A 17,723-nucleotide genomic window follows, 5' to 3' on the forward strand; every position below is an offset into this window, starting at 1 on the left:
GTAAGCCGAGGGTGGTAAATTTCAGAAATCAAAATAGATACCAATAAAATTACATTAATTGAAGCATCAGTAGGTTAAATGTTTTTGAATATTTACATAAAGCTCAAATTTAAGATAAGACTGTCCAACTCTGATCAAACTTCTGGAACATGGCCATATAGCCCAAAAGAATAACAGCAACCCAGTGATTCCAGCCATGAAAGCTGTTGACAATACATCCGAAAGCTGTCTGAACCACCTATGTGGGCAATATTAGGTTTGTTTTTTGTTTTTTTTTTTAGGATTTTGGATTTTAGAATTCCAAATAAGGAATATTTACTCTGTACAGTATAAGCATATAGATAGACTTGGGTGTGTGAGAGAGTAATGAATGTTGTCCTATTCCTGTGAGGGAGAGAACCCCAGTAGGTCTCTGTAACCCACAGCACTGAGAGAAACTCAAAATCAGAAGGTAAGAGAAATATTTATTTAAATTTTGCACAAGGACGAGCTTATACTGAACAAATTCAATCAAGAAATAAGTGCAGCTGAACGAGGAAATATAGATGATTTCTCCCATCAGAAAACATTAAGTAGTCATGCCTGTGCATTGTTTAATTTCATTGTTTTAAAACAATAACTGGAATCAAATTTTCAGAGCTGTACATATATCGCAAGAACATTCTGTGTTTCCAAAAGATATCTTCTTTTTTATTCCAATTTCTGGAAAATTGATGTATATGCATGTATGTTTTAAAAAACTTCATGTCCATGGATGAGGTGTATTTCCAAATTTCTAGAAGTCTTTCCCCTACTTGAGGATTTTGACATTTTTAAGCACAAACATGTCATTCCACCCCTCATTAGTCCAATATCTTACAGAATGATGTCAAACACAAAATGAACCAGAAGAGGCACCTCACACCCAAACATAGGTTTATACATCTGAACTTGTTCCTAGTCTTACATATTTCACTCATACTGAGGAAACTGACAGCTCATTCCACTCAAAGCACTTCTGCACTTTAAAAACTGGACAAAAATGATCTTGCTCCAGTTTTGGCTTTGTACAATTTTTGGTCTACAAGTCTTTTGCAAAGGAAAATCCTATAACCAGAAGCTGCCTGCAATACGTTGTCATTAGCTTCACAGTTCCTGAAGGCACTGTGGATCCACCGAACAACAAACATGCCCATTCTGGAAAAAAAGAAATAGAAGAAAAAGTAATTTACATTATGTCATGAAGTTTTGTTTAAAATACACATATGCATTTATACATGTCTGCCTGAGGAAACATTGAGATTCAAATCAAATGAGCATACTATCTAATAATTCTGCATCCAACTCTACCTAATCTTCTGGTTAAAATTAAAGTAGCAATTTTATTTCACTTCTTTCTGAATACCAGAATAAAACAGGAACCTTTGAGCCCGTGAGGCATTTAATTACCTATGATATATTCCTGGGTGGGCAGAATATTCACTTCAAGTCCTACCTGTTCATGGAGACAGAGTAGTCCATACATGCAGCTGTATCCATAGTTTCTCACACAAACATTCCTTTTTTAAAAAAAATTGGTAAGTGCTTGTTTATTAGAGTATTTCTTTATTAATGTTTATTAGAGCTTGTATATAAAGCTATTGCCATAATTCTATTGTGGGCCTGAAAAATATGGACCATCTACAAATGTCACTCTCAACTTCTGGAAAGATTCCGTCAAATGTTGCCTTCAGAAAATCCTGCAAATCTCTTGGGAAGACAGGTGGATACATGTCAAAGAAGCAAAGACCATCAACATTGAAATGCTTGTTCTATACCATCATCAACTTCGCTGAACTGGCCACATTGTCTGGATATCCGATCGCCGTCTTTCTAAGCAGTTACTTGATTCTCAACTTAAGAACAGAAAACAGAATGTCGGTGGACAACAAAAGATGGGCTTAAAGTTAACCTAACTGAAATGTAGTATAAGCACATAGAACTGGGATATACTGGCACTCAAGCATTGTAACTGGAGGTCAGCTGTTACCAACAATGCTATGGATTTTGAAAAGGCACAAATACAGGACGAAGAGAAGAAATGTGCCATGACGAAGGCACATCAATCAAACCCTCATCATGACTACCTTCCATCTGGAAATATATATCAGTATTGTAAAAACCATGTGGATTCAGAATATGTTTTCACAGTCACTTACTGATCCACCTCCATGACTCTATTTTTGGAAGATAATCATACTCAACATTGAGTGATCGCCCATGATGATGAGAACACTGTATCCATACCAGAGCACTAGTTCAGGGCTTGCACAGGTCCTAAGATATCAGGTTCATAACCTGAGGCCAGGGAACGAATCCCTGTGATTTCCTCGGAGGTGGGTCTTTGTGATTTTTCAAGGTAGCATCATTAAACATTCTACATTAAGCATTAACTATAGTTGCACAAATACAAAGTGTGTGATTCAAATGCAAAATACTAAGTCTAAGTAATGAAGATAACATATGCACACCTTGCAAGACAGTGCTTTTACTCTGTTTTTCTCTCCCTTCCCCTGCAAAAAAAAAAAAACCTCAAAAGAGCAACAAGTTCTGAAAGCGTGGTATTGTGGCTTAAGTGGGCCAGGACTCTGGAAATCAGCGCTTGAATCCCCATCTGATCATGAAAGCCCAATGGGTGATCCTATTTATTATTATTGGAAGGATACACATTCTCAGTCTCAGAAAAGTTTGTGAAAGTGTTTGCCTTAGGTCGGAAATTATTTGAAACCATACAAACACCACCACAATTACAACCACGAGCCTCCTTCCCTGGCCACCTAGAAGCAATTCTAACTTGGCACATCCAGAAAGTACAGGGTATTTCAAAATGATGGGCCCAGTTTCCAAGCAACATATTTCACAATTGCGACATAAATGTACACAAGTTACAAAAGGTTTAATGAGATATCAAGTTTTACTAGCCAAAATGCCATTGAAATGCATGCTGCACCGCAAATACGGATCTAGTCTTGCTGAAATATAAAACACTAAACATAATAAATTATGCAAAGTGTGGGGAAAAATAGATATTGAGATTTTCTTCTTTTCTCATAACACTAGATTTAGTCATCCACTGAAGCTAAGCCATGGTTAGGATAAATAAAAGAAAGTACAGTAGAGTCTCACTTATCCAACACTCGCTTATCCAACATTCTGGATTATCCAACGCATTTTTGTAGTCAATGTTTTCAATATATCGTGATATTTTGGTGCTAAATTCGTAAATACAGTAATTACTACATAACATTACTGTGTATTGAACTACTTTTTTTGTCAAATTTGTTGTATAACATGATGTTTTGGTGCTTCATTTGTAAAATCATAATGTGATTTGACATTTAATAGACTTTTCCTTAATGCCTCCTTATTATCCAACATATTCGCTTATCCAACATTTTGCCGGCCCGTTTATGTTGGATAAGTGAGACTCTACTGTACTAATTTGCATAGCTTTCAGTTAAAACTGTGGAATTCACTGCCACAGTTGAATGAATACAAATTTGGATGACCCTAAAAGGGGATCATATGTTAATGGAAGCTAGGGCTAACAATGTACATATCTACATACCAATTGTTGAGAAGCACAGATGGAATGTTTCATTTTCTGTTTTCCTCATGAGTCAGAGCCATGTAGGTGAAATCCACTGATATAACTTTCAGTTAACACTAGCATATGGATTCTAGAGAATGCCGTGAAAGGAGGTATTTCTTCATCAGTATCTTGTATATCTTTGTATAGCGCTCCTTGTTTAGATATGCAATAACTTTGGGAGAGAGGGGATGTCTTGATCACAACTTTGTCTCATGGCCATTGCTTGGCTGCAGAAGATTAGTCACATTCTATTTTCTGCACCAGGAAAGAAAATCCTGGTGCAGAATGTGATGGATGGACACTATTCCAGCCTTTACAAGTATGAAGGGGCATCAGACCATGTCAGAGTGAACCCCTACAATTTAACAGTTGCCAGAGAACAAAACATAGTTGTTTGGAAGCCAGAGACGAAGTGGGGACATATGAGCAGCTACTCCCTACAATTTCATATAGAATCCAGACCATATCTTGCATTAAGCAACTGACTGGCAGTTCTGTGACGAGACTATTGCTCTGCATGGGCTTTTGGTCTGATCCAATATAGCTCTTCTTTTGTTTTTATTATTGCACTTACCAATTCTAACCACAGGTGTTGGTTTTCAATTGAGGTTAGAGAAGAACTATATATAGTTCATCATGCAGGACTCAGTAAAATCAACAATGACTTATCAAATTCATTCCTATCATCCCATAGACTTCAAGGAGGCTTATTGATGTTGTATAGCATGATCAAGTGCTGCTACAGACTGTGACCTGCCACAGGCAAGGATGGAAAAAAACCAGAACATGTCAAAATACTAAGAGAGCTTAAATGTTACAGAAAGGAGTAGCAAAGATGGCAAGACGTTGCTGCTTTAGATGGCAGTCCATAGGGTTGCATTAAGTCAATTTGTTCCTCTATTTTCATGATTTTTTTTTAATGTCGAGGTCCTAGAAAACCATGGCTGCAATCCTAGTGTTCACTTTTCTACTTGCAATTTCAAATGGTTTTGTTGTTAAAGCAGCTTTAGCTGATGCCTGGCTTTTCTGAATTCGTAAAGGATTTTGTGTAAACCTATTTTGCCGTAGCTTCACTAGAGAGGCTTATCCTGCAGCTTTGACCTTCCATGTGATGCACTCTAAGAATGTCTGGGGTATTAATATTATGTTTTATGGTACTATTCTTTATGAAGTATTAGTCCAATTTGGATAAACTTGCTGGGTTGTTTTAAAATACACAGTCCAAAATATTTAATACTATTAGGAAATATTATTGTGATTTAAAGAAACAAAGTACATACTCCATCTGATGGAAGAAACTATTTTGGAATATTTTTGTTGCTTAAGATTATTTAAATATGAAAAGGAACTACCCTTTATTTCTGTATAATCTAATCCAGCCATTTCTAACACATACACATGAAACATCAATGCCAATCAATGTAAATGGAGTCATGCTACAGAGGTACCCTAACCACCCACCCAACTTTTCACCGAGGCTTAGTCCCATTTCCTGGTAAAAATGTCTATATATGTGCAAATACACGAATGACATAAACAGCATGTGTTTCTTTGGATGGCATAAACAGCATGTGTGTATGTGTGTGTTTTTAACCTTATTTGTATGCATATTTCTCTGAATCATGTGTGCAAAAGAGTTGGGATGGGCCATATCTATTTTGGGTCCAGCCACAAAAAGTCCAATCCTGGGACTTGTCCGATATCTGACACCAAGAACATCTTGACTCCTTCCCTCACGGTCAAGAACACATCTCCGGGTGTTACCGTGTTCACTTGTTTTTGCTGTATATGACGTGCAACTTGCAACAACCCTGAGGACAACCTATTATAGGGCTTTGTTGGCAAAATTTAATCATAGGAGTTTCGCGACTGCTTTCCTTTAACACTAAGAGAATGCGAATTGTACATGATCACCCACTGGGTCTCCATGTCTAAATGGAGATTTGATATTTTTTAATTGTGTCAGAAGTGACTTGAGAACATACTGCAGGTCACTTCTGGTGTGAGAGAATTGGCTATCTATAGAGACATTGGCCAGGGGATGCCCAAACGTGTTACCATCTTGCTGGGAGGCTTCTCTCATGTCCCTGCAAGCTAGAGCTGACAGATGAGAGCTCACCCGGGCTTGCGGATTAGAACTGGTAACCTTCAGGTCAGCAACCCAATCTTCAGATCAGCAGTTCAGCCAGCACAAGGGTTTAACCCATAGCGCCACCACGGCTCGATAACACCTGCCTTGTTTATGTGAAACCATTCCCAAATATCTATACCTTATTTTTATTATTTCATTTGTATCCTGCTTTTTCTCTCTAAAAACATACTCAAAACGGCTTTCAATAAAACCAATACAATACAATTAAAACCTAAAAATATACAAGCATTAAAATGCAATTAAATATGAGTAGTATTTAAAAAAACAGTTAAAACTCTTAAAACCAATTAAAAACCTATTAATAGCTAAAACTACAGCACCCCCGACTTGATCTTAAAAGCCTCCTTCTTCTAAAGCCTGCCTGAATAGAAAGGTTTTATCCTACCTTAACCTCTACTGTTTTCATTTATCAGCAACAGAAAACACTTTGTTAAAGAAAAATATAAAACCACATTCACGGACAGGCTTGGTTTGTGGACAGGGCCGGCCCAATGCGGAGGCCACTGAAGCGCCCGCTTCGGGCGCACGGTCCCGGGGGCACCATGGAGGCCAGCTGGGCAAGGGCGCGCGGGGCGGGAGGCAAGGCCCCGTCTGGGCGGAGCCCCGCCTCCCGGCCTGTGCGCCCTGGCCCCGCCTCTCATGCTGCACGAGCGACGGGGTCAGGGCGAGCAGCATGGGAGGCGGGGCCAGGGCGCGGGAGGTGGGGCCAGGTATGGCCATGCCCCACCTCCCGCGGTGCATGGCCACACCTCCCACAGCGCGGGGGGGGGGGGGGGCGCAATTTTCTCCCCCCACTTAATAATTAAAATTTTCTTGGGCCGGCCCTGTTTGTGGACAACAGTAATTTATACACTCACAAGTTTGGTTTCTTACAAAGAAGGAGATGGAAATGTGGACAAACCAACAGCATTTAGACTGAATAGTAAAATGATAGTGACTGGATCTTCCAATTCTCCCTCCCCCCCAAACAGAAAAAAATGTTGAAATTTCTTTCCATTCCATAAGACTGGCAAAGCAATCTTATACATGAATACTCAGAAGTAAACTCGATGGGATTTCAGGTAAGTCTGCTAAATGTGTAAAACTAGGCAGACTTATTTTGCACCAAATCCATTGAATGCTAAAACTATTATGTTCAAATTAATCTACACAGACATAAACCATGGAGAATTATGTAAAGGCAATGGAATGACTAGGAAAAGGAAGATGGAGATCTTCATTCTATCACATTAATTCTGCACCCTTTGTACAGACATGAGCAGAGGGGACAATGGGAGGCCGTGAGGATTACTATTTTATTGCATTCAATGAGAAAATTACAAAATGCTATTTCCCTCACATGTATATTGATAGATGAGAGTAGCTTATTCCAATTGCTCTTTCCCTTATTCATTTTTCAGGTTTGCAGGGTCCGTATAAGTTTTTCACCACCCATCATTCTTCTTGAGTCAGAGATAAATATTTCTTCTTGACCGTGAGGAATACTAAAGACCCAAATTATCATGGGGATACTATTTCTTTCACTTTAAAGCAAGGAAGCAATGGCTGTATTTCCATTTCTCTTACTCCAGAAGATTAAAAGAGTTTGATCATCACAGATCTCCAAGACAGTTTTTGGTAGTTTCTCTTGACAGAAAAGAGGGTTTTTTTTGGTAGTAGGTCATAGTTCAGACATTTTGAAAAACAATTTGATAGCAAGGACGATGATAACAGAAAGATCCATCATGCAGCTGATCCAATACGTTTTTATATCAAGAAAGATAATTCCAAGAAAGTCAAGGTCACACACTGAACAGACTCTGAGAATTCTGTCTTGCAGATATCCACACAAACTGTTGCTCATATTCCCAAATGCCCCTTTATCTGGGCAGAAATGACTAGTGTTAACAGCACTCAAGGTTTTATATTGCAACTGTAGAAATAGGTACCCTAGCAACTGGATTAAACATATGTACTAATATATATCACAGATTATCTAGAAAACAGCATTTTGTAGTAAAGGTTGAGTATCCCTTTTCCAAAATGCTTGGTACCAATGTATTTTGGATTTCACATTTTTGGGTTTTCTTGGAATACCTGTATTGTACACAATTAGCTTTCTTGGAGATGGAACCCCACGAGTAAACATGAAATGCATTTGTTTCATATACACCTTATATACATAGCTTGAATGTAATTTTATGCAATATCTTTCATAACTTTGTGTATGAAACAATGTTTGTACTTTTAAATACGAGGGTTATTCATAAAGTAGGTTACGTTTTGGATTTTAAAAAGGACCAAGTATATGATAAATCATTTACCATATGCAGCTGAAAGACACATCCCAAAACCACAATCTCATGTAATCCCCATTTAAATTTAGCCACGTTTCTTATAGATAAATGAGTTTGAAAAGTACTGCACCAGTAAATTCCCCGCCTGTGTCCTCGGCTCTTCCTCCTTCTCCCTTCCTGCAGCGTAGTCAAAACGCTGCGCTGCCAGCCACGCCCCCATTGTTGGAAACGGAGGAGAGAGGCGGCAAATTTACTGGTGCAGTACTTTTCAAACTCATTTATCTATAAAAAACGTGGCTAAATTTAAATGGGGATTACATGAGATTGTAGTTTTGTGATGTGTCTTTCAGCTGCATATGGTAAATGATTTATCATATACTTGGTCCTTTTTAAAATCCAAAACGTAACCTATTTTCTGAATAAGCCCTCGTATGATAAACCCAAAACACCACGATTTCAATCACCCATGTGGACAATTTTGGAGAATTTCAGATTTTGGAATTAAGGATAAGGGATACCCAACCTCTATTGCTTTTTTTTACTTCTTTACCTTGCATTGGCAGAGGGTGCATTCTGTGCCATGCTTAATCCAGGATGATCCAGTGAAGCGGACTACATTGGTTTCATCCAGACATGTCTTGGTGATATCATTCCTAATGGTGTCTGCTTGACAAGGGTCAGTGACACAGTGAGGACAACACTCATTCTCAGGGAGCACACTGAACTCACACTCTGTTTCCGGACAAGGCAAGGGCCAACAGTCAACTTCACCCTGCTATCAAAAACAGGAAGAGGAACATCAATGGTATCATCTTTGTTGTTCTTTATTAACTTGTTGCAGTTCTTGTTATTTATCTCTACATCAATATCGTGTTTCCTTTTAAAATTAATGAATTGCTATAATGAGGAAATTTAGCCTACATGATAAAACAGTCACATAGAACATTAATCAGAATAGTTAATTCTATTAAAACGCAGCGTACATACAGCTGTCTCATATCATTGCTAAGATTCATCTTCCTGGAGTGGATTTCTGTTCAAGTTCCTGCAGTAAAACAGACATGCAATTCTGGACCTTTACCAAAAAGCCAATAACCAATGTTATCATTCTCCAAATGATTATTATAATAGCTGGAAAGTGTAAGTGTCTAAAACAGCGGTGGGAAGTATGCAGCCCTCCAGACATTGATAGATTTTATCACCCAGCATTTCTTATCAGTACTATGAAGGCAAGGGATGCTGAGATCTGTAGTTCAACTACATCTGAAGGACTGGATTGCTACCCTTAACTAAAATGAAATACCATATATACTCGAGTATATATTTGGGTTGGCTTATACTCGAGTATACACGGTACACCTGAATCATTTGTCTATTTTATATTCTGTAATTTTAGTATTATATGCAACCATCTGGCAGCAGGGATACTTCTGGAAAATCAGTAGAAGATAGCAATTTGAATGCTTTTGCAATGTCTGAAAAAGAAACAATAGGCACTAAAGAGCAATGGCTCCTGCTTAGAAAATGATTAAATCACATGCATCATCAATATACTTAAACAAGGAACTGTTCACATGGTTTCACTGATTTCAATAAGCCTTCAATGTAGTTCACTTGCTCTGCATTGCTCTATGACTTGGGGAAATTTTCTTTGTGCAGTGTGACTGGAGTTTTATTATACGGATGAATATAAATATTTACAATATACTCCCTTTCCATGTGTGCAGATATTTTACTAGTCTCCATAAACATTTCAACCATGATTGACAACATGCATTCTATAGACGCATCATCTCCATCTGTAATCTGGGGAGGGAGGGATCAGCAAGGCATTCTGACAGTCAAAATATCTAGTATTTGTAGTCAATTATAGTTTGACCAATAAAAATATCAACTACATAAAACTGATTGGAGCAAGTGTTAATTAATAAAAGAACAAAAACAAAATGAAACAATATAATAATTATTTTGACTTAATTACTTATTAAGATAGAAAGACTTACCAAACATCGACACTGTTGACAGTTTTGAACCCAAGTATCTCCACTGTTGTATAAGATCTCCCCATTTTGATGTAAACATTGACTACTTAACCTTGGGTCACATTCAGGACAGCAGAATAAGTCAACAGTGGGATTCTCACAGTCACAGACCATGCGTCGACACATTACATATCCAGTCTGTCATTGCAAAACAGAGCACATGCAACAAAACAATAATTAAAAAATAAGGAAAGAATTTTCATTTTATGTGTATACTAGCTTACAACCTAATAGTTTAAATATTGTTGAAAAACTAAGTTCACTGTAGAAGGCTGCAATTCCTCATATGGCCAGAAATAGACTAGATTTGATCCTCCACGTATTTTGGACTTAGAATCATAGAATCATAGAATAGTAGAGTGGGAAGAGACCTCATGGGCCATCCAGTCCAACCCCCTGCCAAGAAGCAGGGAATCGTATTCAAAGCACCCTCGACAGATGGCCATCCAGCCTCTGTTTAAACGCCTTCAAAGAAGGAGCCTCCACCACAGTCCGGGGGAGAGAGTTCCACTGTCGAACAGCTCTCACAGTCAGGAAGTTCTTCCTGATGTTCAGGTGGACTTTCAGAAGTCCTTGTTGACTTGGTCAAGAATTCTGGGAGCTGAAGACTAAACATCTGGAGGATCAAAATGTGAAAACCACTGTAATAGCCCATTTGAGCACCTCAGAAGGCCTTCTGGCAATACTGCTAATTTTAATCATGTCAATTTCAGTCAGTGAGCAAACAAGTACAGACCTTCTCAGTGACTGCTTTAAGGAACTCCCTTCTGGAAGAGGCTGCTACAGCTTCATTCATAGTTTCCTTCCAGTGAAGCCTTTTTTGTTTCAAGAGCCCTTTGGGAACTGTTTGTTGAAAAGTCTTCTAATTTTGTAGTGTACTGCTTTTATCTCATGATAATTTTTTTTCATTGCTTTTCATTCAATTGATAATTTAATCATTACTTTTTAGTATGTCTTTACTGATTTGAGCTTTTATCTGTATCTGCTTTATCTGTATCTTGAATCCCATGGCTAGACAAAAGCAGAATATAAATAAAGAAATAAATAATGGCTCTAGTATATTAATGTTTACGCTATAAATTAGTTTCAATTTTCCACTCTTTCCCTTTGTGTTCCTGTCTCTTCCTTCCTCCACGGCATCAAGATTGATCAGGCTTACCTGGCAAGAACAGACAGAGCACCTATCATTCTCCAAAACCCAGATCTGTCCATTGTGCTTGATTTTGCCTTCATGGACACAGTCTCCTGTGCAGTTCTTCCCATGAGGACACCGACAGTCATAGCCACCATCCAAGTTAAAACAAATTGTGTCGTTGGCACAACCGTGCCTCCCAGTTGCACATTCATCAATGTCTGCAGGAAGAAGTCATGGGATGGTTTTAGATTTCAGTCAATAATAACAATTGGCTTGGTTACAGTCAACAAGAGTAATCCTCCACCATTAAGGCCTTATTTGCATTCTAACTTATCTCCAGTCTAGATGTATACTTTTTTACAACCCACACATAGTTAAAACACCTGAGTTTTAGATTCAATAGAAATAACTGTGTATATAAATGCTGTGATTACAATGTCAATTTTTTCAGCTATTGTGCATGAGAGAGAGCGAGAAACAATTCTAGTTATGTACAACAAAGAACACTGGCATCAAGAAAGGAAGTTACTTAAAGCAACATATTAAAATGTGCTAGCAATTAGCCTACCATTAAAAGAGGCAGATCTACAAAACAAAGGCATTATTTCAAAATCCTTTGTTAAGGCATACTCGGAATCCATCTATATGTTTGCTTTAACCATTATAATTAAATTCAATCCTAACAAAATCTATCTAAGCTATCATCTTTAATACATTCATATTCAAGTTGTAGAAACATCGAACATCCTTCCAGCTAATATGTAATAAAGGACAACATGAAGTATTCGCAGCAATAAAACTGAATCGATGGAAGGATTACTTTCCAGAAACTGCAGAAAACTTTATAGATCTATATTTCAGCAAGGCATTGCTTATGTACATACATATACAAAATAGCATGATGCCTTTCATTTTTAAAGGCTTGTAGAAACTGAAGAAAAATAAGGCTTCTTTATATTTCTGCAGCCTTTTAAAGCAGGGGGATAGCCGTAAAAAGTTTTTTTTAACAAAAATAATGTCTCACATATAAGCAAAACTCAAAAACTTGAACATTGAATCTAGTAATAAACCAAGTTTCTCCATGAATTACAGCTTATTCTAAAAATGGCATTTGTATAGGATATTCATTGAGACCAATGCAAGGAGTGTTTATTTTCCAATTAACTAAGGCACAAACCTTGATTTGGGATCCTTGAGAAAGTGATCATCCCTGAGGCCACAAGATCATTCATATATCTCCGAGTGCAGACTTTAAAGGGGATATCATAATTTGGATACCTCCCCCCTGTCCCATGGAAATATCCACAGCTTTATCTCTAAGACAGTACAGCTACTATTATTATCTATTATCCGCCTTTCCTCATGGGTTGAGGTGGGTACAACACAGTGAAAACACATCTCTATCACTGAGAAATGAAAGAGAAAGGAAGCTGGGGATGTGGTGTGGGTAAATTAGAGGAATTACTGGACTAATAAGTGTGCATTCAGCATATAATAGGTTTACACAGTTCCTAGAGCTCAGTTTTAAAAAATTCTTGAAGAAAAAAAATTGATGAAAAAACAGTGCATTTCTCTCTTCCACATAGAGGGCTTTGGATATCTCAAAGGCATATGTTTAATGCTCCCCATGTTAAACTACCGTGAACATTAGTGGGGGGGGGGGGGGGTTTAAAAAAGAAAGCAGGTCTCCAAAATAAACCCACATACTAATAGATGTTCGGAGTTTTTTTCCAGATCAAAAAGATTCAGTATAACGAATATGACTAAGGTTGCATCTGCACTGTATAATGAATGCAGTTTGAAACCACTAGCAGTGTTATGGGGCCAAGGAATTTGTAGTCTGGTGAGGCACCAGAACACTTTGACACTTTATAAAGGCCTTATAAAGCTACAACTCCTATGAGTTCATAGCCTTGAGCCATGGCTGTCAAAGTGATGTCAAACTGTATCAATTCTACAGCACAGATACACCCTTTGAATGGGTAATAAGTATGTTGAATCCTACAAAGTGAAATCAGTAAAAATCAGCAGTGTGTTCTCTCACACATATGTTCTCTCACACATGCCATGATTTCTAATGGAGACTTAGAGTTTGGAACTTTTCTGTGGTGATAGCTATCTTCGGATTAAAAAAGAGAGTACTTGGATGCCTTGGCTTGCTTTTAATTACTCTGATTTTATCTGCTTGGATTTTAATGTATTGTCCATTATTTTATTTTGTGTATTGTTGAAATGTTTTAAGTTTTTGTCAAATATGTTGTGTCTTTGTTTCAGGCTTGTCCCTGTTGTGAGCCGCCCCGAGTCCCTTTGGGGAGATGGGGCGGGATATAAAAATAAAGATTATTATTATTATTATTATTATTATTATTATTATTATTATTATTATTATTATTGGCAGATTTTCCTAGAGCAGTGGTTCCTAACCTGTGGGCCGTGGCCCACTGGTGGGGTACAAGACCTAAAATTAAATATGGTTTTCTGTGGGTGAGCAGATGGTGACTACTGGATGGCATATGTTCTGTATCAGAAACTAGAGCTGATGTGGTCTATCTGATGCAAATTGCTGAATCAGGACCCCAAATAACCAAACCAAATTTAAGTTGACCAAAAACAGATGTGTAACCCTTTTGGTACTAAAGTTGGAGAGTGGTCCCTGGTCAAGTGTTCCCTGGTCAAATAAATGTTGGGAACCACTGCCCTAGAGCATCTTTAAGCAAACTAGCTTGATCTAGATTTATCATATTTAGAAAAAACCCAATGAAGCCAATGGCCTTGAGTAAATCTCATTGGGCCTAGTTAAAATGTCATTAGTTCTGGGTAAAATTATATCTGGATCCAACTCAGTGATTTAAGGAAGACTCCTTAGTTGCTGATACAACACGTGTACATATTTTTAAATGATACATTCTTAAATGTTTTATTTTTTTCTCAAATTATAATTCTTGCATTTTAAGACTTTTCAGACATTTAGGCAGATAGATGGGAAGTCATACATTCAAAATTAGGGCAGAAACAGTTGCACTTTACTGAACAAATACTTGATTAAGGAAATAAATAACTTAATTTTAAGTAGTGAAAATGAGTATGTCTCTCTGGAAATATTTTCCCTAACTGTAAAAATCAAAACGACTAAAATGAAGGTCTCAACATTGATGTGAAACCTGTGCAAATGAAATGCCCATCTGCATTTTGTAGCAGCATCACACTTAGAAGTCATTATCTGCAAAATATGACACCACAAATCATCTATTTCTGCAAGAACTTGTTTTAGTGCTTTGATTTTGGACTGGTAGCAAACTGGCACGATGAGTGAATTATGCTGCTGACATTTTGTTTACAGCTATAACTGTAGAACCATAAACACTGAAAATGCCAGGACAAAAGAGAGTGTCAAGTATTGCTGAATACAGCAAAAGGAAGGAGGGAGAGTAAGGAAGGAGAAAAGGAGACAGGTCTTGGAATGACCATCAATCCTGACGGGGGAAGTGTGTCAGTATTATCTCTCCCATGTCAGTTTTAAAAGATACAGAACACAAATACGATGTGCTTTCCATCTCACCGAGTGCTTTGGTTCAGTTACTTTGAGAATGATAAATAGAAACATGTGAGTCTGAAACAGGGCATCTCTGAAGAAACATTGAAAGGGTAGCCAGTTCCTCAAAGGTAAGGAACTTGTGCATATGTTTGGTATTTCAAGTTATAGCAGGTATCAAACCTACATCTTGATTTTTGGGTTTACACTAAAAGTACTCAATTTTAATGCTGCTGCCATGAGTACGAGTGGTTCTCAAAAAGCACTTTCATTTGATTGATGAGTTTATTAAATGAATAGTAATTAATACATTGAATATTTATTAAGAGTCAGCTTATTACTAATTGGCAAGCTGTGTGAAGAGTCTGCTTGGAGTTGGTGTCAGGAGATTGCTTCTTCCAACACATCAGGGTTTGAATAAATATACAGTATGCTTCTAATATGTTTCACTCTCATACAGATACACTAATGTGTACACGTAGGCTTATTCTCAAGGACATCCACTATTTCCTCTTTTTTAAATGGGGGGCTCACCTCATCCAGACACTTCAGTTGAGGCTCTCCGTGTGTGCCGTTTGTTTTCATTGTGACACCTATTGTAGATATTTTAAGAATGCCCATGGTTTCTCGGGTAAAAAGTACACTGAACTTACTTGAATGTTGTATATTACCAGGAGAATGGGACTAGGTGAATAAAATATGCCATTAATATTGTCTTCTCTTTTTTAAAAGGCTAATATACCAGTGGTACTTTATTTCGTAGAGTTATATCAGATGTGTCATAAAATACCAAAGCATCTATTGGAGATGTTCTGCTATTTTTGTGGCCTGCTTTTATATCTTCGGGGGCTGTTGTATTACTTCTCATTTTGGAGAGAAGTATTGACATCCAAGGAATAATAAATGATGTTTCTATGGATCCCAAAAATCTTGCTGTGGTATAGTTATGCAGATATAACTGAATCAACAATATACTTATGCTGGATCCCACTGCTTTTCTCAGTAGTAGCCAACTCAATTATTTCTCATTTCTCTTCCATATTCCAAGAAATCTGCTCCAGAGGACTTTGACCCTGTGATAGTTCTTTTATGTCTCAAAAGGCTTCACCGGGAGATGAAAGGGAAGAACAGCCTAATTCCTTCTCTGTATCAAATTGATGTCAACTGGTGACTTCTATAGCAATGGTGCAAGGAATCTACTCTAGTTTCAACTTAAAGAGGTTTCCACAGTGCTGAAATTAGTTTGGGCACAGCAGTCAGCACCTTGGATAGACTAAAATTCAACTAAAATTCAAAGTGAATTCCCCATCAGCTATCACATTATGGCAAACTGGGATTATAATGTTTTAATGTTTAATGTTATTGAGTTTTATGATTTAATTGATAGTTGTATGCCATTATTGTTTATGTAGGCATTGGATTTTGCCATGATATGTTTGGAAACTGCTTTGAGACCCCCACCTGGAGTGAGAAAAGTGATATGTAAGTGAAGTAAATAAATAAAAAATAATATCCCTATTCCTGTAAATTGGCAAACAGATTTGGATTTAAAGTTTAAATTGATTTTCTTAATTTTGAAGCTCGTATTTTAGAACTGAACTCAATACATTTGCATTACAACCTGCCAATGGTTATCTGTATTGCAATGTTTTACCTGTTCCTGTGTATGTACATGTGTACATGTACTCCGTCTTTTTCTTTTTAAAAAATTAAAAGGATAATTATTTAGAACCCCTGTTCTACCATTCCAAAATTAACTTGAAATCAAACTACACTTGAGAATAAGGTTGGTTGGTTGACATCACAGAATTTTGTTTCCTACACATTTATCTCATGATGCAATCTATGAAATAGCCCTGCCTATCCCTGCAGAAGTTAGCATCTGTTTTAGGAGCTTTCCCTCAGGTTCAGACCAACTATTCTAAAGAAACGGGAATCCAAAGAAGAAAAAATGTAATTTCATCCTTCCTTTTTCCTGTAAAATTGATTGTGTATAGCTTCTGAACAGTCAATGACACCAAAGCATTGAGACGATATTTGAAATGTAGGTTTATAGAAAATGACTATCTCCCTCTCCCCTCAAAGTGGTTTAAATAGACTATAATGGAACATACTACATTGTTTTCTTTAAGTTCAGCCCAAAGCTTATGAATAAATACTAACAACGGGATGTTTTATTTTGGAATAGCTGCATCTTAAAATAACTGCATGCCCACTAACCTGCTGCTGTTCCATATAATGTCATTTGCAACAGCACCCAACAATTTCAGTATTTCTAAGCTTGCAGTACTGCTGCTCAAATTGCCTCCTTCCTAAATGCAGTATTTCTACAAATAGTAAAAGCAGCATAATATTACCCCATAGGCGGAAGCAGTTTTACAGTGTATTGGGAGGGTTCCTTAAAATGTATACTTAAATAATATATTCTATCATTAAGTATGTGAAACGAAAAAATAAGAAACGCACAAAAAGGTAAATAATGCCTATTGTTATAGTACAATGCTTCCATAGAGATCATAATTGAAGACACTATTCACTAGTTAGACAGGAATGGCCTATAAAGGAATAGAATCAGATCCATCCCACATGCTCGTAGAGAGACACAATCTCCCTTATCCAAAATGCTTGGGACCAGAAGTTTTGGGGATTTTGATTTCCCTCCCCCCCATATTTTGAAATGCACTACCTGAATTTACTTATACACAGTGAGTGAGGGATAGGGAATAAAGGATCATGTGTCTGGTACACATTGAGCTCTCTTTCAAGGAACCCCTTCTCTATCACTGCCAGAAACCTGACGGAAAAAAGAAAAGAGATGGAGGAGGGGACAACTACACTTACATAAGCCTCCTGCAAAAGGCTTCCCTGGCTGTCAGCATTATTTCTGTCTTTTTAGTAAAGTAACTGGGAACTGAACTCCCACCCTCAAGAGTCTTTTTGATCTTTCTGTGCTGGATACAGGAAATGGGAAATGAA

The 17,723-nt window shown here is 37.4% G+C and overlaps 1 protein-coding gene across 5 annotated transcripts in view; it reads right to left on the minus strand.

Annotated features, from left to right (window-relative positions):
* Positions 1 to 444: 444 nt before the first annotated feature.
* The window catches only part of nell2 (neural EGFL like 2), a 185,518-nt gene continuing 168,239 nt past the window's right edge, over positions 445 to 17,723 (minus strand). For 4 of the 5 annotated variants that reach the window (XM_062982514.1, XM_062982512.1, XM_008111097.3 and 1 more), the window contains 4 exons: positions 11,240 to 11,433; positions 10,042 to 10,218; positions 8,589 to 8,813; positions 445 to 1,176 (listed from right to left, as the gene is read on the minus strand). In XM_062982514.1, the coding sequence (XP_062838584.1) occupies positions 1,126 to 1,176; positions 8,589 to 8,813; positions 10,042 to 10,218; positions 11,240 to 11,433 (647 nt within the window). In that variant the 3' untranslated portion in view covers positions 445 to 1,125. The remainder of the gene's footprint in view (positions 1,177 to 8,588; positions 8,814 to 10,041; positions 10,219 to 11,239; positions 11,434 to 17,723) is intronic. The other variant, XM_062982513.1, reaches the window with a different exon arrangement.

The sequence above is a fragment of the Anolis carolinensis genome, chromosome 5 (genome assembly GCF_035594765.1).
Source record: "Anolis carolinensis isolate JA03-04 chromosome 5, rAnoCar3.1.pri, whole genome shotgun sequence".
NCBI lineage: Eukaryota > Metazoa > Chordata > Lepidosauria > Squamata > Dactyloidae > Anolis > Anolis carolinensis.